This window comes from Durio zibethinus, chromosome 16 (assembly GCF_047325235.1).
Source record: "Durio zibethinus cultivar Kanyao isolate XHJ-2024 chromosome 16, ASM4732523v1, whole genome shotgun sequence".
Classification (NCBI taxonomy): Eukaryota; Viridiplantae; Streptophyta; class Magnoliopsida; order Malvales; family Malvaceae; genus Durio; species Durio zibethinus.
Window position 1 is genome coordinate 18,620,524 of NC_143177.1, and position 27,846 is coordinate 18,648,369.

General features: G+C 33.8%; 3 protein-coding genes and 1 pseudogene across 5 annotated transcripts; 3 read left to right on the forward strand and 1 right to left on the reverse strand.

Annotated features, from left to right (window-relative positions):
• Positions 1–2: 2 nt before the first annotated feature.
• LOC111293692 (protein STRUBBELIG-RECEPTOR FAMILY 3-like) lies at positions 3–7,741 on the forward strand. 2 transcript variants are annotated; one of them, XM_089745286.1, is made up of 14 exons: positions 3–163; positions 735–800; positions 876–947; positions 1,043–1,115; positions 1,201–1,272; positions 1,341–1,406; positions 1,564–1,629; positions 2,043–2,437; positions 2,551–2,969; positions 3,394–3,665; positions 4,561–4,699; positions 6,100–6,236; positions 6,328–6,484; positions 7,252–7,741. In XM_089745286.1, exons 5-14 carry the CDS (start codon positions 1,244–1,246, stop codon positions 7,348–7,350), a joined length of 1,779 nt encoding a protein of 592 aa, XP_089601412.1. In that variant the 5' UTR covers positions 3–163; positions 735–800; positions 876–947; positions 1,043–1,115; positions 1,201–1,243; the 3' UTR covers positions 7,351–7,741. The 2 variants fall into 2 exon arrangements, with proteins under 2 accessions (XP_089601412.1, XP_089601411.1); XM_089745285.1 differs by lacking the exons at positions 3–163; positions 735–800; positions 876–947; positions 1,043–1,115 and having other exon boundaries at positions 1,186–1,272.
• Positions 7,370–11,877, forward strand: LOC111298314 (secretory carrier-associated membrane protein 1-like; annotated as a pseudogene).
• A 4,905-nt stretch (positions 11,878–16,782) lies between these two features.
• On the forward strand, positions 16,783–20,311 carry LOC111293708 (uncharacterized). The gene is made up of 3 exons (XM_022886588.2): positions 16,783–17,819; positions 18,688–18,765; positions 18,993–20,311. Exons 1-3 carry the CDS (start codon positions 16,989–16,991, stop codon positions 20,163–20,165), a joined length of 2,082 nt encoding a protein of 693 aa, XP_022742323.1. The 5' UTR covers positions 16,783–16,988; the 3' UTR covers positions 20,166–20,311.
• A 452-nt stretch (positions 20,312–20,763) lies between these two features.
• On the reverse strand, positions 20,764–25,458 carry LOC111293716 (protein ULTRAPETALA 1-like). Of its 2 annotated transcripts, none has more exons than XM_022886600.2 (3): positions 24,667–25,458; positions 22,936–23,260; positions 20,764–21,152 (listed from the first exon to the last, which is right to left on the reverse strand). In XM_022886600.2, exons 1-3 carry the CDS (start codon positions 24,875–24,877, stop codon positions 20,978–20,980), a joined length of 711 nt encoding a protein of 236 aa, XP_022742335.1. In that variant the 5' UTR covers positions 24,878–25,458; the 3' UTR covers positions 20,764–20,977. The 2 variants fall into 2 exon arrangements, with proteins under 2 accessions (XP_022742335.1, XP_022742345.2); XM_022886610.2 differs by lacking the exon at positions 24,667–25,458 and adding an exon at positions 23,612–23,801.
• Between the last annotated feature and the right edge of the window lie 2,388 nt (positions 25,459–27,846).

Below are 27,846 nucleotides of genomic sequence, written 5' to 3' on the forward strand. Positions count from 1 at the left end.
TGAGAGGCCCCTTCTTTGACTCTCTAGGGTAATAAATGTTCTGCAACATTGCGAATGTTTACATCTCTAATATGATTGTTTGGTTTTACGGAGTTCTAAATGGTGCAAATTTGGTTGGACAACTGGGTGACAACTTAGGAATGTTTGCTTCTATCAAGGCAATGTAAGTGGCATTTTTTCTCTCTTCTCTCTTCTCTCTTCTCTGATATTATATTATTGGCTTGAGTGAAGTGACTTCCCCTGGCTGCACTTGAGAAAGAAACTAACTCTTTATTCACTGTTGTTTGTATCCTTTTACAATGGTCTTCATACTAGGGTATAATGGAAAAAGATAACACGATGCACTTGGCTGGCACTTATTCTGCATTTAGGTTTGGGATTGATTTCAAGGAATTTGAGGAAGTTAAAATGTATTGATTTTAAAATTTGTTAAATGCTAAATTGATTTCCTCAAACATAAGATCTCTTATTGATGAATTTACTAAAGTGGTTTAAATAAATGTATCACGTTTGATACATGCAATTATTAATGCATTGAGCAATCATATTATCAGCTGCTAAGTGAGTGAATAATGTGCTCTAGATATGCATAGAAAATAAGCGGTAGGTGTGAGGTCTCTGCTCCATATTACAGTGGTACTATCACATTTTCTGAAATATTAGATGTTACTAATTCTCTCTGACATGTAAGATGGACAGTGTCATTAATTTTTTTGTAATTTGTTCTGTTTCAGAGATCTAAGCAATAACCAGATCGGGGGCAATATTCCATCCAATTTGCCTGTTACAATGCAAAACTTGTATGTTTTATCCTTGCATGAATTCATATATTTTCATCTCCTTAGCAACTTCATAATACTCTTTAATTTTGTCAGTTTTCTTGCAGCCAATCAGTTCATTGGAAGCATTCCAGATTCACTATCTTCTTTGACTTTTTTGACAGACATGTAAGTTTTTGCTTTTCTGGTGTTTAAGATGACGCCTAGATGTCCTTACTTCAAAACAGAACATATTCCCAACTTTTGTTATTTTGTGCTGTTAGGTCACTGAATAACAATCGTTTTGAGTGGAGAGATCCCAGATGTCTTTCAAGCCCTTTCTGGCTTGATCAATCTGTAGGTCCAAAGTTTCAATTTAATTTTTAATTTCCTGGTTCTTTTTATAGTTTATTCATAGTTGGAGTGAATTGTTTCTTTATAGGGATTTGTCCAATAACAATCTGAGTGGGCAACTGCCTCCATCAATGGGAGATTTGTCTTGGCTGACCACTCTGTTAGTTCTCCTCTCTGAATGTCAATTTTATCTGCATGGACAATAAAGCTGACTGTCTCTCTTTGCAGACGTTTGCAGGTCAATCACCTGTCTGGGACACTGGATGTTTTACAAGATCTTCCCTTAAGAGATTTGTACTCTTCTCTGCTATGCCATTTGCATCTTTTAGACTGAATATTTGTTTCTATAATTGTTTTACATTTCAATAACAACATTATAATGGTTTTCAGAAGTTTCTAGGAGGACTCTTGGCTAATAATTTCTTTACCTTTTTCATCCTGTTTTGAACAGGAACATAGAAAATAACCTTTTCTCTGGACCCATACCTGAGAAGATGCTGAGCATCCCAAGCTTCAGGTGAGCACTGTGCAATCATTACATTTGAAGAGATTAATCTTTCATTCACCAATTTTAAGCAAGCACGCATCAGTAAAGGTCATGCTTGTTAGACGCACATCCGATGCCATAGATACAGATATTAGAGATGTTTGTCAGCTTCCCAAATTTGGGGAACTTATATGGTTTATCATTGAGAAATACCATGAAGACCAATTATTTTGCAAGAATTGGTTAAAATCTGTATGATGAATTTATGCACCCTATGGAGACCAATTTGTTATGGCACACTAACTAAACATAATCTTGTTTTGAGGATGGCTCTTGCTCCACTTTCCATTTTCTTCCCATAGATATAATCTAAATATACTTATTGTATAATGCATTTCTTTCTGTTCCATTTTTGTTTGCTTATATTGAAATTCTCTCCACAGAAAAGATGGAAACCTGTTTAATTCCACTGTTGCTCCTTTGCCTGCTCCTGCATCACCATTAGCACCACCACATCCACCGCCACAATCTGAAGCACCAACTTCTGATCAAACACCTGGGAAACATGCCAATGGGCCTTCTGCGACAGAGGGATCTAATTCTGGAGAGAGGAAGAAGTTCTTAACTACTAAAAGGGTGGTGTGGATATCAGTTGCAGGTGTTTTGTTATTTATAATATTGGCTTTAGGACTTCTTCTTTTTATGCCAAAGTGTAGAAGAGGAAGGGAAGAAGCTGGCAGAATTTTCAAAAGGCATCAAGTAGGTGCATATAGAGGCAACAGAGAGAACCTCGATGAGGATGGGCCCCTACCTACCACAACCAGTCAAATAGAGAAAGGCAATTGACTATGCATTTACTCCAATACCATTTAGATGTAGAATTTTTGCTATTATTGTCATGTTTTAATCATTTAAGCAATAGTGTTTTTTTTTTTTAAATTTTGCGAACAGGCCGAAAAGAGACAGGTACAAGACCGGTGGGAGGTAATCAAACAGAGAGGGGAAGAGTGGAGGCAATTGCAAAGCTGCAGAATGAGAAAGAAAGAAATGTGGAAAGAATGGGCACTAAACCAAAGCGATTTGACCATGAGATAGACATGTGTAGCTTTGATATGATGTTGATGGATCCCCCACCACCACCCCCTCCTCCACCCCCTCCACTGCTTTCTGAGAAGGTCATTGTGAAACCAATTGTGTCTGAAGAAGTAACTACTTCAAGGCCTTCTGTCAAAACTCCGAAGCCATCTACATTTGCAAAGTCTTTCACCATTGCTGCCCTTCAACAATATACGAACAGCTTTTCTCAAGAAAATCTTATCGGAGGTGGCATGCTAGGGAGTGTCTATAGGGCAGAACTTCCAGATGGGAAGGTATAATTGTTTATTTTAAATAGATTTGATTTCGTTAGAAGCAGGGTCTTTCTTTTGCTTTAATAATGTTTTCAAAGTGTCTGCTACATATCATACCCATTCCCATGTCTTTCATTGCTTCATAGGCTTGCCATTGGAAAAAAGATTAATGCTAGACCTAACTGAAATATTGAGTTACTCTGAGCTGGAAATGCAAAACTCAGTGATCATAAATAACCAATTGTTTGTCAGTTATAAAATTTATAATGCCAACTTTTACTGTCTCCCTCCTTGCCTTGCTTTATCACATTGTCCACATATCTGCATATACGCACAAAGTTGAACTTGTTTGTATGGTGCCATAGCATATTAAGTAGACATTGCAGATGGTATATATGGAGCAGCTTCATATTCTGATGCATGATCATGTTGGATGCATTTGTAGCTACTTGCAGTCAAGAAACTGGACAAGAGAGTGGCCAGCCAACAGAAGGATGATGAATTCATTGAACTGGTAGAAAATATTGATCGTATTCGGCATGTGAACATTGTCAGGCTGATGGGTTACTGTGCGGAGCATGGTCAAAAGCTTTTGATCTATGAGTATTGCAGTAATGGATCACTGCAGGATGTGCTGCACTCAGATGATGAATTTAGAAAGAAGCTTTCTTGGAATGCCCGTATTCTAATGGCACTTAGAGCTGCTAGAGCCTTAGAGTAAGTCAACTTACCATTGACATGAGCTTGCTGTATTTTGCATTGATTCTTCTATATTCTTAAGTAGGTTCTGCTTTATATTCATTTGGCTGAGCTGCTATGGTTGGAATCTTTCTTTAAGTGGAAGGAGTGTCATCAGTTACATCTTGCAAATGCTTGAGCATGATGTTATCAACAAGTTGTTAAATTATGAAATTGAATCTGGTTAGAAGCTCACTGCTTAAGTTTATAAAAACAATAAATCTAAGTTAATAGTTGGAGTAAGAGATTGACCACGAAAGACGTGGATGCAAGTAATAAGAAATGATATGAGAGTTATGGAAGTAAATGAAAAAGTTGTTTTTGATAGAAATGAGTGGCGCAAGAAGATTCAAAACTATGACCTAACATGATTCTCTTTTTGGCCTTTCAAACAGCTGACCCAGAGTTATGGGATATAAGGCTTAGTTTGTTGTTGTTGTTGTAATAGTTGGAGTAAAATTAAGATAATTATGAACAGGTCAAAAGGAGGCAATGACTAACAGCAGGTGGGAGGTTTTGTGCTGAACCTTCTTGTCTTTTCCGCCAGTTCCAAGTAGCTTTATGCTGGACTGGAAAAAATAACTAAAAGTAAATTAGTGAGAGTCTAGTAATTTATATACTTATTTGTGCCATGCAATAGTAAGATAGTTGGGCTGTTCTTCTATCTGCAGATTGACATGATTGCAGTATATAAAGAGTAAACTAAACTGATATATTCATGGTTTCTTCCCCCTCAACACGCACGCTGCACACACAGTTTCCTTTTCTTTTGTTGGGGAGGGGGGTGGGAATTTATTTTTCTGTGACCCTTTCCTTAAGTTTGTTGTTTAAGTGCACACCATTTCAATCCTGATTTTCTTGTTTTTGCGAGAAGGTATCTGCATGACGTCTGCCAGCCACCTGCTGTACACACAAATTTCAAGTCAGCCAATGTTCTCCTTGATGTTGATCTTCAAGTGCGTGTCTCTGATTGTGGTTTGGCTCCATTAATAGCATCGGGTTCTGTAAGTCGGGTAGGTTTAAGCTTGTAATCACCTTATAGTTATTATTGCCTCTTTGAACATAGGACAGTGGTAAAGCTTGGAACTTCAACTGGGTTGTACACAAATTTCATATTTTTGTTAAGACTGGGTTGTATGCATTTTGAGAAGGGACTGTTGTGCAATTAATAAGTTAAAAGAATACCATAAAATGAAAAAAGTTAAACAAAATAACATTTTTCTAGGAAATATAAGTTTTGAGCAAAATAATTGACGAGTGGGAATATTAAATGGAATCAGCCGTGATGGTGAATGTCTGACATCAAGCTTGATAATCTAAAATACTAAACAAGCCCTTGAACTGTTTTTTATTATATCTAAATAAATCCTTCTTCTTTGATTTGTATCCTAATAAGGCCTTATTTCAAATAAAAGATTGATTTATATTAAAGGCTTATTTAGGTATAAACTAAAGGTTAAAGGCTTATTGGGATACTAATTAAAGTTGAAGGACTTATTTGGGTTAAAAATAAAGGTCAAGGGCTTATTTTTGGTGCAATAAAAACATAGGAGCTTATCTAAGTAAAGTGATAAAATTTAAGAGCATTTTTTTTGTAATTTTAGCCTCTTATATATATATATATTTTCTTCTTTTATTTGCTTAATTGACTATTCATCTAGCCCTGTTACTTTTAGTATAAAGAGAAAAATTGAAGTTTCAATTTTCTGGCACCCTGGTGCCAGCATTGTACTAACACTAGGGATATTTTGGCCCTTTCTTTGGTATAATAATTATTCAGGGGAAGTCCCAGATAATTCTATTTCTGGGAGAGGAAACTGACCTGTTCATATGCCTCTAGTATAGGCATAAAAAAGCGAGTGGCTCACCTTTCCTCTAATTTCTTGTTTACCTGAACCTGGTTTGAGTAGCAGCTGCAGCAATCCCCCCAAACTAATCTTTTAGGAAATTTGTAGATATGCTGATGTTATCCTGCAAGCTATGTTGTTGATGTGTTTGCAGCCAAGAACTGAATCATGTTCTTGCTGGTAATATATGTGCCTCTGAAATCAATAGGTGGCCTTTGTTTATTTAAAAAGATTGAGATAGACAAACAAGCTTTATGTCATATTGTCAATAATAGTGTTACCATTATTGTTAGCATAATAATAAGCATGTTCACTCCTAGGCATAATTACTTTTCTTATGTTTTTTGGCAGAAATGGTGGTATTTTTGGCTAGGAAATGTTTGTGATCGGTCATGGAGGGAAAATGTTCAAGACATTTTCTTTTTTCTTGACGTTAGGAAAATATAGAAACTATATGCTTATTGTTGAATTTCATACTCTGCCATTATAATATCATTTTATTGGGGCAGCTACATAAATCTTTCTTAGTCATTCAGCTAGCAATTCTGAAGCTGCTCTACTTTCAGTTGTCAGGACAACAACAACCAATTTACGGTTATGGAGCTCCAGAATTTGAGTCTGGAATTTATACTTCCCAGAGTGATGTTTACAGCTTTGGAGTATTTATGTTGGAGCTCTTAACCGGCAGGAAATCTTATGACAGGTAAAGAGGTGAAACCTAATTGCAGTTTATGATTGTGTGTGTCCACTTTGATAATCTGATTAATTTATATTTTGTTGAGAATGTTGTGTAGGACAAGGAGTAGAGGGGAGCAATTTCTAGTAAGATGGGCAATCCCTCAGCTCCATGATATTGAAGCATTATCTAGGATGGTTGACCCTTCTCTCAATGGAGAATACCCTGCTAAGTTGTTGTCACGCTTTGTTGATATCATTTCTCGGTGTGTTCAGGTGAGAATATGGTTAATTTTTTATATGCTCTATATTTGCATGCATACACATGTAACTATTTGCTATATAAGCATTCTATCTAGGATGTAAAATTGGTACCAGAACCTAGTGTAACCACACAGAAGGTAGACATGCAATAAGCTTCTGAAATGCAGAGCAAATTCCATTGAAACGTGTTACTATAGAATATAGTCTATAATGGCATGAATATAGATTATAGTGGGGATGAGCTTAGGAATTTATTTATCTGTGTTTTTGTATAATTTATTTATCCCAAAGAAGCAGAGATGTCTCATGCTACAAAAACACTAAGCTGAGTTTAGCAAGAAATAGCTAACACAAAAAAAAAAAAGTTTTAGTGAAGAACTTGATTCCCCCACTGTATCTGAAAAGAGGAGCTAGAGATAGTCTTTGAGAAATTGCTGTGGCTGGTAATTTCCAGTTGAACAACTTCAATGAATTGAGAAACCAAAGAGGCAGAAGATAAAGGAGAAACACCATATTTCCTGTTGTTTCTTCCAGATACAGTAAAAAGTAGCTGAAAGTACCATTAGTACTTGTAAATGGTTTTGATTTACATTCATGATTTTAATTGCAGGAAAGTTTAATAAAGGGTGTCATAATTACTCACCTTTGTTAATGCTATATTTCATATTAATGGTAATGATTTATTGAAATGAGAACATATGTAATTAGGGATGTTGCTCTCTATCTCTGTCCCCATATTAAAGTACAATGGCTTGTCTAACCTCAACTTCATTTTGCAGTCTGAACCAGAATTCAGGCCACCAATGTCTGAAGTTGTTCAAGATTTATTGGACATTGTACGAAGGGAGCGTCCCAGAAATGAATCAAACAGAGACTGACTTATAGTAGGCAATAAACATGGTGATGTCAGTTTATGAATGGAAGTCACTGAGATTTGCTGCATCAGATGTTGATCTGAGCAAATACATCCATTGCGAAGAGGCTGCTGGCAAATGCTCCTATTAGCACAACCCAATTTTCATCCAAACCTCTTACGCAAGAGGAGTTTTGAAGGCCATCAACAAGGAACCTCATTGGTGATACCATGAATAGTGAATTTTCAGGTCTTTTACTTTATAATCATTCTATTGTTCATTGAATCATGTAACAATTTTCTTTTTTATTAAGCGACAAAGGATTCTTGAATTGATGTAACAATGTCTTTGTTATTGCATAAATATGCTAATAATTTGTTTCGTAATATTATTATTTGTTAATAATTATTCATAATGATTTTGTTTTAACAAATTTTCTTTCTTGATTAGATCCGGCAATTAATGTGTACAACATGTGAACATATTCATTGTTACTATTATTTATTTATTTGTTTTAAAATTCGGTTATTGAATATAAATTTCAATTGGCTAAAAAATATATATATAAAGAGTTTATATTTGATACAATGTCAGTGTATAGATTTTATATATTTTTAATGAATCAAATGATGTGATTTTATCAATGATTAAATATTAATTTTTAAATAAATATATAAAAATTAATATTTTTTTTAAAAAATTATTTATTAATGAGGTGTTATTACTTCATTAATAAAATAATATTATCTAATTTATTGATAATATAAATTTATATATTAATAATGTATCAAATATAAATTCAGTTTCAAACTTCAAATAAATAAAAATAAATAAATAGAGACAACATCAAATTTTTTTTTTTAATGAAAAGTTACTATTAGTAGGCTCAAAATTTGAGTAGAAAGGAGTTCAATCAAGCCCATTACGAAATCTTATTTAAACCCTGGCTGCGGTCCGCTAAACTTTTTTAACTCATTTTTTTAATAAAAAGTTGTTACTCTGCATGGCATTAAACATTCTCTTTAAGCAAAAGGCTTTTTTCATCGTTTTCGTCTCATCAAATGTAAGATTGACAAGCGAAGACAAAGGTACTTCAAGTAAAAGAGACTGAACTGAAAAAATGAGACCATGTTATTTCTTGTTGCTTGTCTGTATTTGACCAAGGCTGGTTGATGAAATATAAATCTGGTGCTTCTAATTAATTATTTGAAGTTTTTGATATCAATAGTGTTAGGTTACTCCTTTGGTATTGCAGTTCCAGTTTTACACATTTCTGAATTAATTTAATTATTGGTTCCTTGCCACTAAAAGTTAAAACCTTTTTCTTTAATCCCCGTTTCAGACTCATATTTTTGTTTAATTTATTTATTTCTTTGTAAATTCCTATAAAATATCTTATGTTCTAAATTATTTTCTTTTTCATTGTGAAGATTCTAAGGTTTTGTTTGTTAGGAAGGATGAAAAAGAGTAAGTATGAAAAATTTGTTAATCCAATGGTTAAACTACGAAGTAAGAAAGTGGTTATGAAATTGGATTAACAAGCTTTTCATCCTTACCCCTTTCATCATTCCTACAAAGCAAAGCCTAAATGCTGCAATGAGTCAATCCTTAAATGTGAATTTGGAAGTCATATGTAACCAGCATTATCTGTAGGGTGTTTTTGCAATTCCTTTTACTTTTAGAATAAATTATCCTCATAGTAACTGAGTGTTATATTTATATAATGTAGGATTGAACAGGAAGGATGATGCAATCGCACGATGTAGGTTTTTCTTTTTGGTTATTGTTGATGACTTGATGAGCTTGTGCATTACCAATCTGATTTTTATGTATGTTCTTACCTTCGTCTTGGTAACTGGAATAGTAATAGAGGAGAAAAATTGGCCTCCATATTTTCCTATTATCTATCATGATATTGCAAATGAAATACCAATCCACCTACCAAAGATGAAGTATGTTGCTTTGTCAACATTGTTAGGTGAGTTAAGATTAAAGGTTTTTTGGTACTTTTGAAATAAGTTTCAATAGTTTAAGCGTGGCAGTGCTTGGGTTTAGTTTTGGATTGTCTTATTGCTTTAGTATATTTTTCTCTGCTCTATTTATCTCTCTCTCTATCTCTAAAATATAAGTCATACGTAAGTCTTTAGTTAAAATAAAGTAGATCCTGTTGGTTGTAATTTCATTTCCTATTTGTGTCTTGAAAAATGTCTAAATGTAAATTTGTTATGGTGGTCTATTTTGACTTCTAAGTCTTTAACTTTATTTGGACATGGACAGGTTTGGTTCTATGTCTTTCATGGAATATATTAGCTGTTACTACTGCCTGAATCGAAGAAGAAAGTGGTTTTTAAGAGTTACTAAGTATAGTCCTTAATCATTATTTAGTGACTATTTTGGTATCTTTCATCGTATTATGAATTTATATTTTGTTTCAGGTCCAACAATTTGGTTTCTTGCCATTATATATTTCATATCTGGGGTCCCTAAGGGCTATGTGTTGTGGTAACACCCTTTTTTTTACGCCATGAGTTACTACGTTTGTGTTATTCTTCATTTGGTTTATGATTTATTAAAACTGTATCTATTAGTTATAAAGATTTTAGTACTTTTCTGTGATTATTTCTACTATCTTGACTTCTATGTTGTGAACAAATAGAAGTTTAGATCCAATGATCGTGAAACATACTGCTTCTAGATGGTGATGTAAGAGATGATATTAGGATACCCTATATATCAACCATGTACTATTGAAACTTAGTTTCAATAATGTAGCTATGAGTTGAAAAAGAAAAACTACAAGGATATTTGGAAATTCCATTGTAGTTATGCACTTAGATTTACTTTATATATGTGTATAATATATATATATATATATTTCATATCTATGTATGTTTCAATATGTGTATATATATATATATATTGTTTTATCCAGCTTTTAAATCCTTTCTTATATAATTATGTTTCTGTTCCCTTTACAGGATTGATAGTGCATTGAAGTTTGGATAGTTTTTCATGTTTTACTTGGTAAGCTTTTTGTTTTCTCACTGTAATTGTTCTATATTAATTAAAGATATGTTGGAAAACTCCTCATTTCTGACTCTTTTACCTCGTATTGCATTTGCTGCAGTTGCTTCTCCAGTTATTTTCAAGGGAAAATCTCTTGCGTAAGTTTGTTTGACCTCTTTCTTTCCAATGAAAGTTTGCTTGTTGCGAAATTTTTCAAAAAAAAAAATTCTTTTTTTATGGACAAAAAAGGTTTATTCTTAGTCTAAAGAGAAGGTAACAATTTTGAGAAATAGTTGATCTGTTGTCTTTTAAAACTTAAGATTTTCATGGTTTGGTTTGAATTATTTCTTCCCGAATGGTCAGCCATATTTTATATTCTACACTTTTACTCTTTTACACAATATAAAGGGGAAGCAAGTCCGTCATGATGGGTACTCGTATTGTGAGCAACAACAATTTTTACCATCTTTTAATTGTTTTGCTGGAAAATATGTTTTTATCATTCATGTAGGAATAACATTAATGTTTATCTATAGTAATCTATGACTGACTTCTTTATGGTGTAATTATTTGTATAGGGGTATTTTGCTTGCCATAGATCTTTTGGGCAATCATGTTTTGGTGGGAGTAAGTCTCAAGCCATTATGATGTCATAGTTTATTTTTAACTATGTATTTGTAGTATCAATACTGTTTTCGATCATGATTTTATGAAAGTGTATATCTTTTTCTAAAATTATACTAAAATATTCCTATTCTATTTGCATGTTTCTGGTTTACCAATCATTGCATCTCTGAAAAGGCTTGACATTGTTCATGCTTCATTTTGACTTGCAAATATTTTACTTGATTGGTTTTAGATTTTTTTGTGTCGAAGCATTACTTGGTGTCTGGGTTATTTAGGTTTAGTAATCCCTCATTCATTACCTTTTTTCAGCGAAACTGCTTTGCTCCACTTTGGTTTTTTCTAAGCCTCTCTGTTTTCTCTTTTGAATTTGTCGTAAGTTTACATGTATTTTCGTGGTAATGGTAAAGCCACTGAGATGAAGCATGAGGCTACAACAAGAACCATGATAGCAGTAGTATGATTCAAGAACCATATGATGAAGCTTTTTGCAAAAGATGGTATTTATAGGTGGACTTGGATTTCTAAGTTACTATTACTTGTTCTTCCTATGCCATTGGTAGCTTTCTTGCCTATTCATTTTATTGATGTGTTCTTTGAACATTTTTGCTGAATGAAGAATCTTGAGAAATCAGATAAGATGGATACATTGACATTGACAATCAAATTTGTGGTTAGGATTTAGGAAGGCAATTTTTTTTACCAGGCTAACCTCAACATTGTTTTGCCCATTGTTAAGTGTTTTGTCTTTTTTTTTACATAGAATGATTTGTATACTTCATCTCATTTTCTCGATATGATGAATTTACACAACATTTAGTTTTTTTTTCTTTCTAAATTGAACTGTTAACACCTGTATATAGGATTTATAGAATTGTAGGTTTTATTACACAAAATAAAAAGTTTTTCATGGAGTTTCTTTCTTTCTTTTCTTTTTTTTTCTTGTAAAATTCAATGAAAAATAATGTTTGCAAGATCTTTTGTACCATGACATATACAAAGAGAAAATCTTTAATAGTTCGATTCGTAGACCTAAATATAACTGAAAAGCAAACTCAAATTGTCCATGACAAGGCATATGAAGTACTAATTTCTAACTGCTTCATAACAAGAGATTAAATAGAGCAATACCATAAATCTACCCGATTTAAGCTTATGTGAATGGTTAATTATTTATTCTATTGATTTTGTCTTTATTGAACTAGTAATTTAATGTAGTAAAACACTAGTAGAAAACCTATCTCATGCATAGTACTTTTCAAAAATATCAAAAACATACTTTTGGAGAATATAAATGAACAATCAATGCATTAAAATTATTCAATCTCAATTTAAAATATGAGATTCATAAACTTTTATATAAAGTGAACATTTTTATTATATAGACAATTATAAAATTATAATAAAAAAGAAAGTTGTTGTGAGCAAGGCTTCTATTAGAGTGCGGGCACATTAGATGAGTTGGATTAGACTATAGCTTGATTTTAAAAATATATACATTTTTGGTATGGATTACTAGCATTAATTTTTCTTTTCCACCTCTTTCAGGTGGCGGGCTAGCTTTGCTTAATTATGACTGGGGCAGGCACGAACTCCAAAAACTCACAGGAAACTCTAAACCTGAAAATAATTTGAGGTTGACTACTTAAAACTAAAAAATCTTGACCATTGAAAAATCTCTCAACAACCACATTTCCATAAAGTCCAGATGTAATGACCTTAGTTTGAACTTGCTTCCCTTGCTTCAACCTCCATAAATTCCCATAAGCTATCAACATTGTCCAAAACGTAAATCCATCCGAGCTCGACCTATGATTCCTTTGCATCAAATAAAAAAATCCCAATGCTTCATGATAGAGTTTGCAAGAAAAGAATAGAGAAGGAAGGGTACAAATGGCAAAAAAAAAAGAGCAGAAAAAAAAGTTGATCATAGAACTTTTTTTCTTATTTGTTTTCATTAAATAGATGTGCTAAATAGCATGTTGCCAGCTAGTACATGTGACGACTTTTTTGACAACCATTTGGCTATTGGTTTTTAGTTATTTAAGGTCATTCTTATTTGTAACTTCTTAAGCATTTTGACTTTCATATCATTACAAATTTTTTTGATCCAAGCAAGGTTTTTCTGCTATGTTTGGAGCAGGGTTTTAAATAGCAAAGACAGAATGGTATAATGACCATTATTTTGTGGTTGCACCACTTACTGTTATCGATATTGAAGAAAAAATAGAGAAAATTTCAATCTCAACCATAACGCCCACGATCGATTGTTGCAAAATAGAATAACGGAGAATAGTGAAAATATCAACTTATTATTCCCGTTATTCTCACTGCTTTGCTTTTTGTAAAATAATGGTAGGAAACATTTTGATTTCGTTTGTTCAAAATTGAACTCAAAGAAACCCAAAAACAGAAAAAAATAACTTAGTTCACATAACCAAATTTAGAATTTTAGCCCCAATCATCAACATCAACTAGCATAACTCAATTTATTGATTTGAATTTTGAAAGTGCATAAAATTACCTTTTTTGTTGATTTTGTTTCTTTTAAACATTTCGTTTTTGAGTATTTGTTTGGCCATCCATATTCCATGGTTCTACTGCTAGGGGTAGGGGGTGGCGAGCTACTTAGCTTGCTGGTTGCTGATTCTTAAGCTTGGGGGTTAAACTAATGGTTAGGAAAGGATAAAATGAAAGGAAGATAAGAGCTTTTTGCTTGTGTTGGAGGTTTATGCATTTGAGTTTGAGACATGTTGAGAGAGCCATACAAAGAAAAGAGAAATAGAGAGTTGAGAAGAAAAAAGAGAGGAATAGTAGATTGAAGGGCTGATAGGCAAAGGGAAGATGGGAGAAAAGTAAAAGCGAAATGTCTATGGAGTGTGTGTGTGGATTATGGGTGACTAGGTGGGTTGGGAATTGGGTGAAGGTCTTGTTAGGCCTAGGGAAGGGGTTAAGATTTTATTGTTTTAGTGGAAAATTTTGATTTTGGAAAATGGATTGAAAATTTTTATTGTTTTTAGAGGTAATTAATCTAGGAGAAATTTATAAGGGGGAAACTTTGAATTGTGGTTGAACAAATATTATTATTTTTTATAATTTCATGTTAGATGTTCAAAATGTGTTAATGATCAAGGAAAATTTATTATTAACTTTATATTACTTTATTATAATCTTAAAAATATTGTAAATAATTTTTTTATCAAGTTAACAAAAGACATGAAATATTACAAATTATTTTAAAAATAATAAATAAGAGTTTTTATTATTATAATTATTATATTTTATAGTAAGTTGTATAAAATTTTAAAAAATTCATGACCGCAATAATTACAATAATTTTTGTTATATTTGTAATCGCAATAACGTAACACTATCGAAAATGCGACAATAACCACAGTTAAAATCTCTGCTTTGGAGCCTTGGCCTCTGGTAAGCCCTATATCCCTGATCTAGGTTCGTATAATTGTTTCCCTTTTCTGGTGCAACCTTGTCCTCAAGGTTCAAAATATGTATTCTCTAATTTCATGTGGTCTCGCAAACTACCATGCTCATTTCATGTGTCATGTGCTTTTTGTAGATGATCATAAACTCCATTTTCATTCCCACCATCCTCATGATGCATGTTAGAAGCTTTTTCATTACCATCATCCATCATCCCATTAAAATTAACGATAGCTTCTTGCCATTATTCAACTTGAGAAGCTATATAGTCAATTGGATTTCTCTCTAAATTTTTTATGACATTCATTAACCCATTGGTCTCTTTCATCATCTGTAGGGTTTATGTGAAACTTTGAAACTATTTATTGACACATAAGTTTATCCTCTGAATCAAAAATAGTTTTCCAAGGTAATAGTATAGCATAAGTAAATGGACCACTAGGGCCAAGCATAAAGAACATTACTCAACTTCATACATATGGTTTGATACAAGTTTTCAAGATTTTGTCCCAATATCATTTGCCATGGATGCACCCAAACATGGATTGGAATAGCTTATTTACATGGGTTCCATGAGGTAACTATTCTTGATAAATTTGGCATTGTTACCTTTTCCATGATTCCAAAAATCCAAGCATTGGTTTGGGGTTCCTAGGCTCCCATATGTTTATACTTGATATTCTTACAATTTGTAAAAAAATTTCTAAAATCAACTGAGAATACAATGTTGTTACATCCTCTCAAATGTTGTAACTATCCTTTTTTTGCAATACATCCTTCCATGCTGTTATCATATTCATCTGTATAATGGATTTTCAAGAGTATCCCCACCGTGAAACTTTCTTATAAACATAGACAAAGTAAATGAACATGCAATGCAAGACAAGTTACATAGTTTGTATAATTTGTAATTATCAACATTTTTTCTTTGTAAATCCTTGAATTTCTTTGTAAGAGACTCCAACATTTGTGTTGCACTTACTGTAGGCTATCCTTATATATTGGCCTTACATAACATCAATTTTTGTGCCAAAATTATATTTTCAATTGGGATTTTCATTCCCAAATTACCTCTTGCAACCATAAATGCATCTAGATTTGATAGAATTTCTTCAAATTTAGTAACCATTCCTTGATTTTCAACCTTTGATAGGAAAAGAATGTTGATTCCATGCTCTTCTAGTAGTCCTTGCGAATAAAAGACAAGGCAATCATATCTATCTTATATGGAACACCTATAGCATGTGAGCTCAATATGTCAACCATGGCTAAACAAATTGCATGACATTAATCAATTAAAACTCTAAGATGCCAATTTAAATCAATACATGGTTGCGTATAAGTTGTTGAACCACTCTGATCATCTTATAAAACTCTCAACTCACTTTCTTTAATATAGCCCTTGGGTTTTTGATAATCATCGAACTTCAAAACAAGAAAAATTCACCATTTTCTAAGGAAACCATGTTTTCTTCAAGTAAATGTGGATTGCAACAAACACAAAATATTCTAACAAAAAATAATTTTATCATATTTTTAACAAAAATTGTACTTTTAATCATATCTTTTTTTAAAGATTTCAATAGCCCTATGTCATTGTTTAAAATATAAAAACATTATTATTTTTTACATAAAAACATAGTGTTTGTTAACAATAACTAAGTTTTTTATTTAAAAACATAGTCTTGAAACTATGAAAATTTGAAAATAAAATTTTCGTAATATATCAAGCAAAATATAAAAAAATATATAATTTTTTTCATAATATATTTTTAATAAAAATCACATTTTTTATTTAAAAAATGTGATATATGTTTAAAACATATTAAGAAAAAATTATTTTTATAATATTTTATAAAAAATTATTATGTCTTTAGGATAAAAAGTTTTGTCTATATAATCTAAAATTATAATTAAATGATGGTAACTGAAAATCAATTTTTTTTAAAAATCTAAAATATCTAAAACAAACAAAAGAAGAAATTTTTATTTTTTTTATTTTTTGACACGGTTAAAAATTTTAAAAACTTTTAAAATCACGTTCTCCAAACCAAATTAAAAAAATCAAATACTAAAAGTCTTTTTCTCGAGCCAACCCTTATAGCCTTCAACAATATTTATTGGCGCTCAAGTCTAGTTCGTGGTGGCTTGACTTGATTATGTGAATGTGTATGTGCATATATATATATATATATTTCTTTATTTATTTAAATTAAAAAAAAAGAAGAAAAAAGCAATGCTTCACAGAATCCTCTTTCCCCTAAAAATAATAAATATAGAAATATAAAAATTCGCCCCACTATTTTCCTTTTTATTTTTTAAAGAAAACAATCCCCTTCATTTTCCATTTATAATGAACAAAATTAAAACGACATGTCGTTTAGGCAATCAAACAGTCTCCTAAACATTCTCTACCTCTACTGTCTCTTGGACTTTCCCAAAACCCTAATCACACTCGACCGCTTGCTAGCTAGGGTTTAAGAGAACCCTCCCCCGAACAAAGCCCCATTCTGATTCTGCACAGCTACGAGATTTTACCCCTTTTTCTGTTTCTTCATTCTCCAAAACCCTAAGTTTCTTTATCTCCGGAGATGGTAGGATTTTTCCCTGAACCTTCCATTGAAGAAGATCCCAATCTAGTTTCAAAACTCAAAATTTTCAAAGATCCTATTGACCTTCTTGACCCTAAACTCAACGATTTATCCGCTGCGGATTCTTTTCTTGATTTTGATTCTATAAAGGAGTGGTTTGGAGATAACCCAAATTTAGATAGGGTTGGTTTAGAAGAGAGTGAATTTGGGGATATTGGGAAGCATATGGAGATTGGTAAAGAAGATAACTTTGAGAAAACCCATTTTGGTGACCCTACCGTTAATGGGTCTGAGCCAGATTTTGATGTATTCAAGCCAATTGTTTGTGGATCTGAGCTGGTTGGAGGCGAGTCAGGCTGTACAGTGAAGGTGGAAGAAGAGGAGTCAAAACCAGAAGGGAAGTTGAGTTCATCTATTGAGGAAGAGATGGGGAAGGTTAGTTTGGTTGGTGGACTAGACAGTGGGCGTAGTAGTTCAGAGGCGTCTGAGACTGAAAGTTCATCTTCGTCATCATCTTCTTGTGGTAGAAGCGATGATGATGACGATGATGATGATGATGAGAAGGAGATTAAAGTAAAAGTGAAGGCGGAAATCAAAAGAGAGGTGGATGCTGCAGGTGAGCTTGAAGAAGGTGAGATAGGAGGTATTGACGGAGAGATGGCCGTTGGTGGAACTGATAATCTTGATGATGATGAAGAAGAAAAAGAAGAGGGGGAGGAGGAAACAGAGGAAATCCTCAATGGCTTTGATATTGAATTTGATGAGGTAGATGACGAGGATGATGGTGCTGGTGCTATGAAAGGCCCTATCAGATCAAAAAATGAACTTGAGGTAACAAATTGTGGCTTGATGATTTTTTTTTATACAATTACTTTTTATGCTTATACTATATTCTCTAATGTTTCTGGAAAGAAAATTTGTAGGTTTAGCATCTCATCAACATGTTAACCTCGATGTTCTCCAATTCTTGTTTAATTTAGTCTTATTCTGTTGAATGTGTTTTGCTGGCTGCATTTTCTTCCATGTATGTTCTATTTTATGTTTGTTAACTGCAAACCATCCGTTTGTTGCTGTTGTTTGTTGGAGCAGGAGATAAATTATTCTGTAGTCTCATTTTCTTTTAATATATATATATATATATATATATTTATTTATTCATTTATTTATTTTTTTATTTATGATTGAGCTGGCTTCATTGTTCCAAGATCTTTTGGCATTCTTTGGCTTAAAGTTATTTATTTATTTATTTGCACTGGTAAGGAAGCTGATTAAGTTCAACATAATAAAACCATGTCATTTCACTTCAAATTTATCATAGCTAGCACTTAGCAACTCATTGCATTCATATATTTCATGTGGTAATCTTACATTTGACTTTGTTTGCCACTGGGGCCTTATGTGGTTGACTTTGGCTCTATATTTTTAACTCATCAAGACTCGATAAAATAATTTTCCCTTATAACCATTGAATTTATTGCATTCTGATTCTTGCTTGACAGAGATCAGGCATTTCAGCATCACTCTCTAATCCTTGCTTGTTGACAATTGAAGTCTATACGTAGACTTCTCTTGCATGATCTCCGTAGTGCTGAACTACATGACTAAAATAGTTATTTCTGAAGTTATTATTGGTTTGGTTTAATGCTGGAGTTGTTGCTGTTGAATAGTAGTTTTGAATAAATGCTGGTAAATTTGGCAGGTACTCCCTCTGGTTCCACCACTGAATGTTACATTGCAACCCCATCAACAGATGCTGCCTGTTGGAGTTGTTTTATCGGTAAGCTCAAGTTCGAACCTCTATTACAAATTCAAAGGCCAAGCCTTAAAGTTTTGCTCAAATTTTGTTAAACACTCTTATACCCCTGTTTTCGGAGCTTGGTATTTTTTTTATAAGCTTGGTGATTTTTTATCTAGTCTATATTGACTTAAAAGGTCAGTCTAATGATGTTCCTTTGTAAAAATACTAGCTATGGGAGTCTAATGATGTTCCTTGCACTATTACAGACGATTGGTACCAAAGTTGTTGTTGAAGGAAGAGACCAGCACAGCCCTCTTAATGAAGGTTCTATTCTCTGGATAACCATAGGCAGATCACCACTGGGATTGGTGGATGAAATCTTTGGACCTGTAAAAAACCCCTACTATGTAGTACGATATAATTCGGAGAGTGAAATACCTGCAGGGATCAATGAAGGTACTTCGATCTCTTTTGTCCCTGAATTTGCTAATCATGTTCTCAATGACAAGAACCTTCACAAGAAAGGGTATGATGCATCTGGTGAAAATGATGAGGAGTTGTCAGATGATGCTGAGTTTTCAGATGATGAAAAGGAGGCTGAGTACAAGAGGATGCAAAAATGGACAAAGAGAGGCATGAATGACCAAGGAGTGGAAAACCGAAAAGGCAATAAAAAGAAAGTTAAAAGTAGGAATGGGGCTTGGAAAAATGATAGGAGCTCAGCTCAGCAAACATCAACAGCAGTGGGTCATCTTCCGCCTAATCAGAATCAACATAATTTCTCTACGGTTTCAGCACCTTTGGATAATAATTGTTCATCATCTGTACTAGAACAAAATTTTGTTGGTGGATCTGGCTTTGTTCCACCATTTTCAATCATGCCACAGTCTTCTGGTTTTATTACACCTTCAAATGGAGTTTGGACTAATGGGGTGCCCCGCCAGCAGCCACAAAATGCTATTTTTCCCAACATGTTTTCTGTAGAAGGTATGCCATTGCTCTCACAGAATTATCAACAGCCTATTCCTTTGCCAACCCCAGCAATGCGTATGCCAACCATGATGCCATACCAGCTGCAGCAGTTTGATCCTTGTTTGAGTACTTTTCCTAGTGTGGTCTTACCTGGTAGTCAGTCAAATTTATTTGCTGGACCAGCCTGTGCACCTTGGTTGGGGATTGCAGGTCAAAATGGCTGTAGCCAAACCACATTTGGGGTGGGCATGCAGGGGCAACAGTTCCTTAGTGCATTACAAGGTATCTTGTCAAATGGAACAACGGCAGATGGGAATTGTAATTTGCAACCTAAAAGTATTCAAGGTAACTTCGATACATCCCAGAATTTTAACATAGGTGCATCATCAAGTCGTGGGAAAACGTCATATCGTAGAGGTCGCGGTTCTGGTCGTTTTACTGGTGGAAGAGGTCATCAACAATCCTAAAGAGTTGTCGTTAGTGGAGATTGAGTGGAGACGTGGGCGTGTCATAGTTGATTTATGTAAACTATGCTTTTGGCGCGTAATTTATTGTTGAATATTTTTTTTCAATTGAGGCAATATATGATATATAGGGTGATGGGCATTGCATTTTTCTGATGATTTAATCGGTAGGCTCTTTCAAGTTTCAGGACAAGAAGGAATGTACCAAAGCAAGAATCCATAAGGTTCCCTTCTCCACCCCATTTAAGAAAAAAAAAAATCTATATATTAAAAAGAAGAAAGGCAATTAAAGTCGGATGCTAAATTCATAGGAGTGATACTGGGCCTACTATGGTTATTGTTTGAAGGCCTTTCATTGGCTCGCCGCTAATCTTGTAGTCTTCTAAGAACCAGGCGGGTGCAGCTATAGGATGCGGCCATGGAAGAGCCATGCGTTGCTGCTCTTCCTTGGGGGTTTGTTAAATATATATATATATATATATATATATATATAGGGGAAATCCAGCAAATAAAACTCCGAAAAGTCAGGTTACAGTCTGGCGTTGAGATTGAGAAATGTGGTATCTGTCAATTATAACATAAATGAATAAACAAATTTAAATAGTTATAAGGACCCAAACATCAACGTGGAGATCAAATTTAATTAATTTGAAGTTTTTAAACCAGTCAATGAGCTCCATTTATGATGAACTCAGGGACTGAAAATTTAAAGAGTAACATGAAAGATAATGTCTTTGAAGGCTTCTTCCGTGGGGATGGGCTCAACTAAAGCAACAAATAAAGAACCAACCCTAAAAGGAAAGCACTGAAGAGAGTCAAGCTTTGGCGTTTCTAGTGAAGTCGATGCAAGTTTGGCAACTGCAGTCAGAGAACCGACATATTTCACACCCAAAGCACACACAGGAAGTACAACCCTTGCATGTTGGAGAACGGGTGCAGCCCCTGTACACCCTACGACTTGCTCGCTCTTCATCATCATCACATGTTATTCTGAAATGCAGAAAACATGTTAGTTATGAGCTAAAGAGTATATTGTCAACTTGCCACAACATGTAGCAGATGACGAGAGTATTCTACACTTGCAAGTAAGCAAATTCTGCATAGCATCACTTGTAAACACTAGAAAGAATTAGTTGGGCTTAAATTTCTGTTCAAAACCTTAAACATGTTCATATCAAATCCTAACAATATGAAGAAAAATCTCTCTAAGCTTTTACTCTCATACCATTACTAACGATAGCAATTATTCAAATCTGAGCATCCTGGATTTAAAATGGAAAACTATCTATATTGTCAGAACTCTGTGCCCCCTCCCCACTCAATTCAAAAAAGAAAAGATGGTGGCATTCAAGAACACAGCTCAAAACAAGGCCAGAACATTTCAGCTTTGTCAGCCAATTTAGAGCTAAAACTGAATGTTCTCATGGATTATAATTTTAAAGAACTTGCCAACTAAAAACATTTCCGACACAAAAAGTGCTGAAAGTTAATGCATAGGTTTAGCAAAACACCAACAATCAAACAGACATGGAAGCAAGTATGGTAATAGCACATAAGGAAAACATAGCTTGCTCTTAGAGAACTATGGCTTCTTGTTTCAGAGGAAAGTAAAACATCTCTTGGTGCCAAAAATTTATGTAAGACATCCAAGTTAGAGTACCTGGCGGCTTTTTAAAGATGCTACCAATGAAAACAAATCAGGCATATCAGGACAAGAATGGAACTGCTTAATATGTCAAATAGGAATCTAGAACCCTTCTTTGAGAAAGAACTATCTATCTCACAACGCATCTTCCATGACCTTTGGAAAATAACCTGTCACCATTTCCCATAATGGAGTAACACCCCAAATAGTTAAAGTGTTTTGACTGAAAATTTCCTCCGATCTGAAGGACACTCAATCAAGCTCAATTCATTTCTTGTAACGTTATCTAGTGATTCAAATACAAGCACATAGGAATGCCATTAACGTGTTCCAATAGATGAAACAGTAAGATTTGATACTTCTCATTATGGCGTCCATCTTTACACAAAGCCATGGGATCTAATGAAGCATAGTTGTCAAATTGCCTAAAAAGTGAAAAATCAGGAACAGCAGTTGGATAAAAACTATACTTCATGTGCAGTACTAGGTTCTTCAGTCTTCACCCAAAATTACTTGTTATGTTTCTCAACATTCAGTCAACAGATTTTAAGTGAAAATCATGTGAAATTTTGGTGGTTATTACATTAGCCAAGAATACTAAAAATTTTCAGAAGCTGTGACCACATGGGTGTTGATGAGCTGTAAAAGACACTATCCATTTTTAACTCACTTAACTGCATATTAAGCAGAAGAAATAACTCCATATAAAAGGGCCAAATGATACAGACACACAAGAAATAAGTTCAGAAAAGAACAGTTGAAAAGGAGTTAACACGAAAAGAAAGAATTGCTCATTATTTTCCTGTAGCCATATATGGAGCTACAGCCCACGAGATGGTTTCATGATAGAGAAGCAACAAAAGCCAGATCATGGAAGAATATTTTAGAATTAGAAAAGTTATACTTCAATTTATATCAAATTGGGGATCAAGTGTCAAGTTACTACATGCATTATCTACAAATTACATTTTAATTTTTATCAATTGGATTTTTTAGGGAAAAAAAAAAGAATTGAGTCAAAAAGCATGTTCTAGAATGATTAATACCTCAATATGCAATAGCAATAGGCTTGCACCTGACAAACCCAATTTATCAAACAACAGCATAACCAATAATGAGATGACAAACCTGTCATAAGGAAGATCAGAACATTTCCAGTTTACATCTGCTAAAGCATCATGGTGAATCCGACATTCCTCTTTTGTCCGCAATCGAAATCTTCTCTCCTTGTTACAGCTGCTACAGCAAACAAACTCATCACGATGACAAACTCTTCCATTATGGGATCTGTGAGTACCATTGGCATTTTTAGATGCTTGGTTGTAGTATTTCAGCAATGCAGTCTTTGATAATGAAACCTTCTCCCCATTAACCATCACCCAAACATTATTTTTCCACTTTCTAGCTGTCTCTCTTCCAGAATGCTTCTCAAACGCAGCGGGAGTCAACTTGTCTAGACATTGAAATTATCATTCACACATTTAGAAAAAGAAAAATGAATAAAAAAGAAACCTTCAACATTTGTTAGGAAAGTGGAATGGAGCTAGAACAATAAGAATTAGGGGGAAAAGAGGATATCATATGCACCTGACATCGGAAGGCCGTATTAAACAGTAAAGGCTAACAGTAAAGAAAGTTTAAGACCGTTTTAGTCAGATTTAGTTGTATAGACCTTGACTGTGTAATTGCGCTACCAAACTCACCGTGTTCCTTTCAAAAGCCCCAAAATGACCAATGGTATAAAGAAAATAATCATCTGACTTTGAACTCAAAGTGGAGGTGGATCCATGAGATGAAGGTTTACCTTCAAGGTTTGAAGTGTATGACCATTTTTTCTTTTCATTTGACATGGGTATTCTTTCTTTCTTATTAACAAAACACAGCTTACATACGGGCCAAAGATTCCTTCCCATGCCAACAATATATAGTTATGCAATCTACTCCTAACTGAGCATCCTTTAGATGGGAGATATTTGTAACATTAATCATTGATCAAACTGCAAAAGTTGACAAATAATTAAAGCTTTCATTTTACCAAACTTGATTTCCTCAATAACACTGTTTCAATGATAAATAAAATTTGACGCAATGCTTCGTATGTATGTGCTAAAGTCTTGAAATAATTGAACACTTGCTAGTAGAAGTACTGTTTGAACCGAAACTCCAAGCCATATTCGTACTACTTTCACACGGCAGCATTATGTAAGGACAAACACATGCACACAAAAAGAACGAATAAAATTAGACGTTCATCCCCAGGAAACATTGCCGTCCTTATTAGCACCAAGTTTAAATATGCTCAACCACACTTTACAATGACATACCATCAGAACAGGAAAAACTAAAACATGCACGGAACCCATATGGCTAAAAATGTTTCTTCCAAAAATTTTACTCTGTCCAGCGACAAGACAAAACTGAAGCTTTGAAAAACCAGATTCTGAAAAGACTGAATCGAAGACCTTAAGTAAAAGACAATGCAGGTGTTATTCTGAAGATGCAAACTCAGAGATAAGATCTTCAAACAACAAGGTCACTCATGGAGTGTCCCAAAAAATGTATGAGCATCGGCTTGTTGTGTTACAACCAAGGAAAGCCAAATCACAGAGACAAAACAACATACACATAAACTGTGTGAAAAAGAAACCAAAACGAAAGGACTCAAGCTTCCCCACCATCCACTTCTCACTCTATCCAAAACTCGATTAAATAAGAGAAAGCGACACCCACCAACGTCTAATGCACCATAACTTGAATAAAGCACGCATTAAACGTTCACAAAAATCAAAACCCATACAGCATCAAAGGAAAAGAAAAAGGATGGAGAAAGAAAGAAAAAAGGGTTGAAAAGAGAGAGACCTTCATTGCAACCAGGGGTGCATTCACAAGTGATTTCAAGGTCACCATTGGAGAAAACCCTAAGCTTGCCAACAGCATCACCATATCTATGGCTGGTACACCCACATGTCACTTCTATAAAATCTCCTCCTTTCTTCAATCCACTTACCTCCCTCAACTCGTCTTCGCTAAATATCATCGACCCACTTTCTCTGTCTACCCCATTCTCCATTTTCTGTCTAACAAAACCCCCCAGACGCTCACAGACACAGAAAAAAAAAAACTCACACACACACACACACACACACTCCCTCTCTATGCCTTACTAGGTTTTCTAAAAGAAAGAAAAAACAGAAACCTCAAGGAAGAGAAAAATCGAATCAACAAGAAAAAAAGAAGAATATGGGTAAAGTTGAAAAGAGATGGTGGTTGCCTGAGGAGACTTTATAAGAGGTCTAAACCGGAGAGAGGGTTGAAAAAGCAAGCATTCTATGGGGGTCACTCCCGGAGATCTGGTGGAGAATACGTCGGGAGAGATGAGAGATAGAGGGGGGTCGGTGTTGGAGGTGTGTGTTTTTTGGGGATGTAAATGAGCTGGCGGAGAGAAACAAATGTCGTGGGGGTGAAGGGGAGTGAGAGGTGTTAAAAGCTTAGGTGCTACTTGCATGACATGACATGAGAGAGAGCGAGGCTTTGGCTTTGGCTTTGGCTTTGGCTTCAGGGCCTTTTGGTTTATGGGAAAATCCCTCCCATGGGAAGTAGACGAGGTTTATTGAAATTACTGTTGGGGAGGGATTAAATATTTAGTTGCCTTTCTTGTGTTTTTTTCTCCAATGCAAATGCAATGCTTGGTTTATAGTCCTTTCCCTGTTTAGGTGGGTGAAGCACTATTTCTCATTGATAGAACTTTTACAATTTCACTGTGAATTTCTGCACTGCATCACACTTCTAAACTTATTAGTTATTAACCAGTCTAGTAGTGTAGCAACAACAACTGTATATCCACAACTCAAAGTACAGCTCCTGTGGAAAACTCCAACTTAGGTATTGTTTCTAAACAGGAATTCAAGGGTATTTTTTCCTTTGACCCTTTGCTGCATATATCCTTCCATTTTGTATTTATATTCCGTAAACAGAACTAGATTCAATTAACAAGGGAAAAATGTGGTCGCCACATAAATATTGTCAGCGGATCCGAGTTTTAGTTCAAATATTTAATTATATTTGAGATTAGAAAAGAAGGAAAATAGAATAAGGAAGTTTTTACGATATTTGATTCATTTGAATGGAATATAATAGGAACTATGTTTAGTTTGTTTAAGAAATCTAGTTGGAATAAAATTAAAAGATTATTTTATTTTTTATTAAATTAATTATAATTTATTATAAAGATTAATATTAATAAAAAATAATTATTAATTAAATCATTCTCTGTCATTAATGAATAATAAAATTATTATTTTATCCTTCGATTAAAAATAAATTTTTAATTAAAAAATCAATATATTTTATTATTTTATTTTTATTTTCAAAAAAATTAATTATAATTTAGTAATCATTATTATTTTATAATGCTAACTTGTGATTAATAATATATAATATTTATATAATAACAGGTAATTTCTTATAATAAAATAATATAATATTCCCTTATAATATATATTGCATTTAAAATTTTCTTTATTGACATAAGATAATATAGTAAGTTCAGACACCTACTAAGACTACAGGTAGTAAAAGAGACATCATCTTGCTTTATGATCATTACGATCTCTTATGTAAAAAAAAAAAAAAAAAAAAAAAAAAAAATCATCTTGCTTTTATCTTTTAAGCCATCAGGCTTTACCCATAATTTTCTATATATCTATTTTTTGTAACAATGTTATTGGCATTGTGCGGATCGCAGAAAGCTTAAAAGTTATACAGATTGATATATGCACTGATTCCTTTAAATCTATCAGAACAATCGAATTTGTTTATTAGTTGATGAAGAAAGGCAGGCTTTTAATATATGTGGAGGATATTATTGAAAACCTTCGAGGCTACACTCAAAAGCTACTGCTTTATGTTAAAGTAGGGCTTATATGTTAGGACGACAGACAACAATTATTTTTGTTTGATCTGACAATAGACAATAATCAAATGATCATCACACTGTACTTGATTAAAATTTTGTTACCAGTCTCTTGCTTGAAGGGTCGACATAAATGTATTTTGATTTTCAATGTAGTTGTGGTTGGGAAATATTCCAAATGATAGCCTTGGAGCCACCGTATGAAAAACTACATATTTCCCATGACAACTAACAAAAACAGCCCAACATTTATGGATATTATTCCACGTCTCCAAGGAGAGGAAAAATAACAGGATCAAATTGGGTACTGCTACTCTTTCTTAATTAGTTTAACATAATAAAATGTCTAAGCTATAGCATATGGCTCTGACTACTGTTAGTGGGAAGTACCAAAGTAGGCATGTCGACTATTCTTTATTGTATTACTAGGAGTATTAAACATCCATCAACTGAATGATCGTTACGATCTCTAGCGCGCATGAAATCGTCTTCATGCTAGTTTGTAACTTGTTTGCATTGCCAGCAGTACTGGAAGATAATCTTATACTCCTGATGAAAGCAGAAGTAGAATCATTAAATATTTCAATGGAAAATCATTTCTTCTTTTGCTTGAGTTTTACGAATATGGAGCCTATAATACAGTACTGGTAAGTAGTAATTTTCCATTTGGCTATAAATGCAGCTGTGGCCTGACAACAATCCGTCAGATTTTATCTGCTTGTTGTGCTTTTCTGAGTCAAACAAAAGGGTACATTGCTCAGTTACGATTTTGGACCGACTGTGCTGTGCAGTCATCATACTTCATTTTACACAACATTCAGAGATGTGCTTTTTCCAATGATCATGTCCGGAAAGAAACTCTGCTCTTCACCGAATGACAGCATTTCAACTGTCTGCTGTCACCTTAATTTTTGGCGTGGCTCCCATTTATCCATTAATAGCTTGAAATATGCCTTGAATTGATCAGTTAAACTAAGAAGAATCTACAGCTTGTGCATATTCTGCATTTAGCCTTATATTCCTCTAGTAATTGGCATGTCAGTCGGGATCTGCTTTAGCTTTAGTAATGATTTTGATTCCATATTTCCGCTTTGAAATCTAATAAGATCTTCTGTTGGTAGAAGTTG

Coding starts and splice junctions, on each gene's coding strand:
- LOC111293692 (XM_089745286.1), top strand. CDS start 1,244: ATGGGAGATTTGTCTTGGCTGACCACTCT. Junction 4,700..6,099: donor CATCGGGTTCTGTAAGTCGG/GTAGGTTTAAGC, acceptor CTCTACTTTCAG/TTGTCAGGACAACAACAACC. Junction 6,237..6,327: donor GGCAGGAAATCTTATGACAG/GTAAAGAGGTGA, acceptor AATGTTGTGTAG/GACAAGGAGTAGAGGGGAGC.
- LOC111293708 (XM_022886588.2), top strand. CDS start 16,989: ATGGTAGGATTTTTCCCTGAACCTTCCATTGAAGAAGATCCCAATCTA. Junction 17,820..18,687: donor GATCAAAAAATGAACTTGAG/GTAACAAATTGT, acceptor TAAATTTGGCAG/GTACTCCCTCTGGTTCCACC. Junction 18,766..18,992: donor CTGTTGGAGTTGTTTTATCG/GTAAGCTCAAGT, acceptor GCACTATTACAG/ACGATTGGTACCAAAGTTGT.
- LOC111293716 (XM_022886600.2), bottom strand. CDS start 24,877: ATGGAGAATGGGGTAGACAGAGAAAGTGGGTCGATGATATTTAGCGAA. Junction 23,261..24,666: donor CACCCCTGGTTGCAATGAAG/GTCTCTCTCTTT, acceptor TTCAATGTCTAG/ACAAGTTGACTCCCGCTGCG. Junction 21,153..22,935: donor TCTGATCTTCCTTATGACAG/GTTTGTCATCTC, acceptor TCTGCATTTCAG/AATAACATGTGATGATGATG.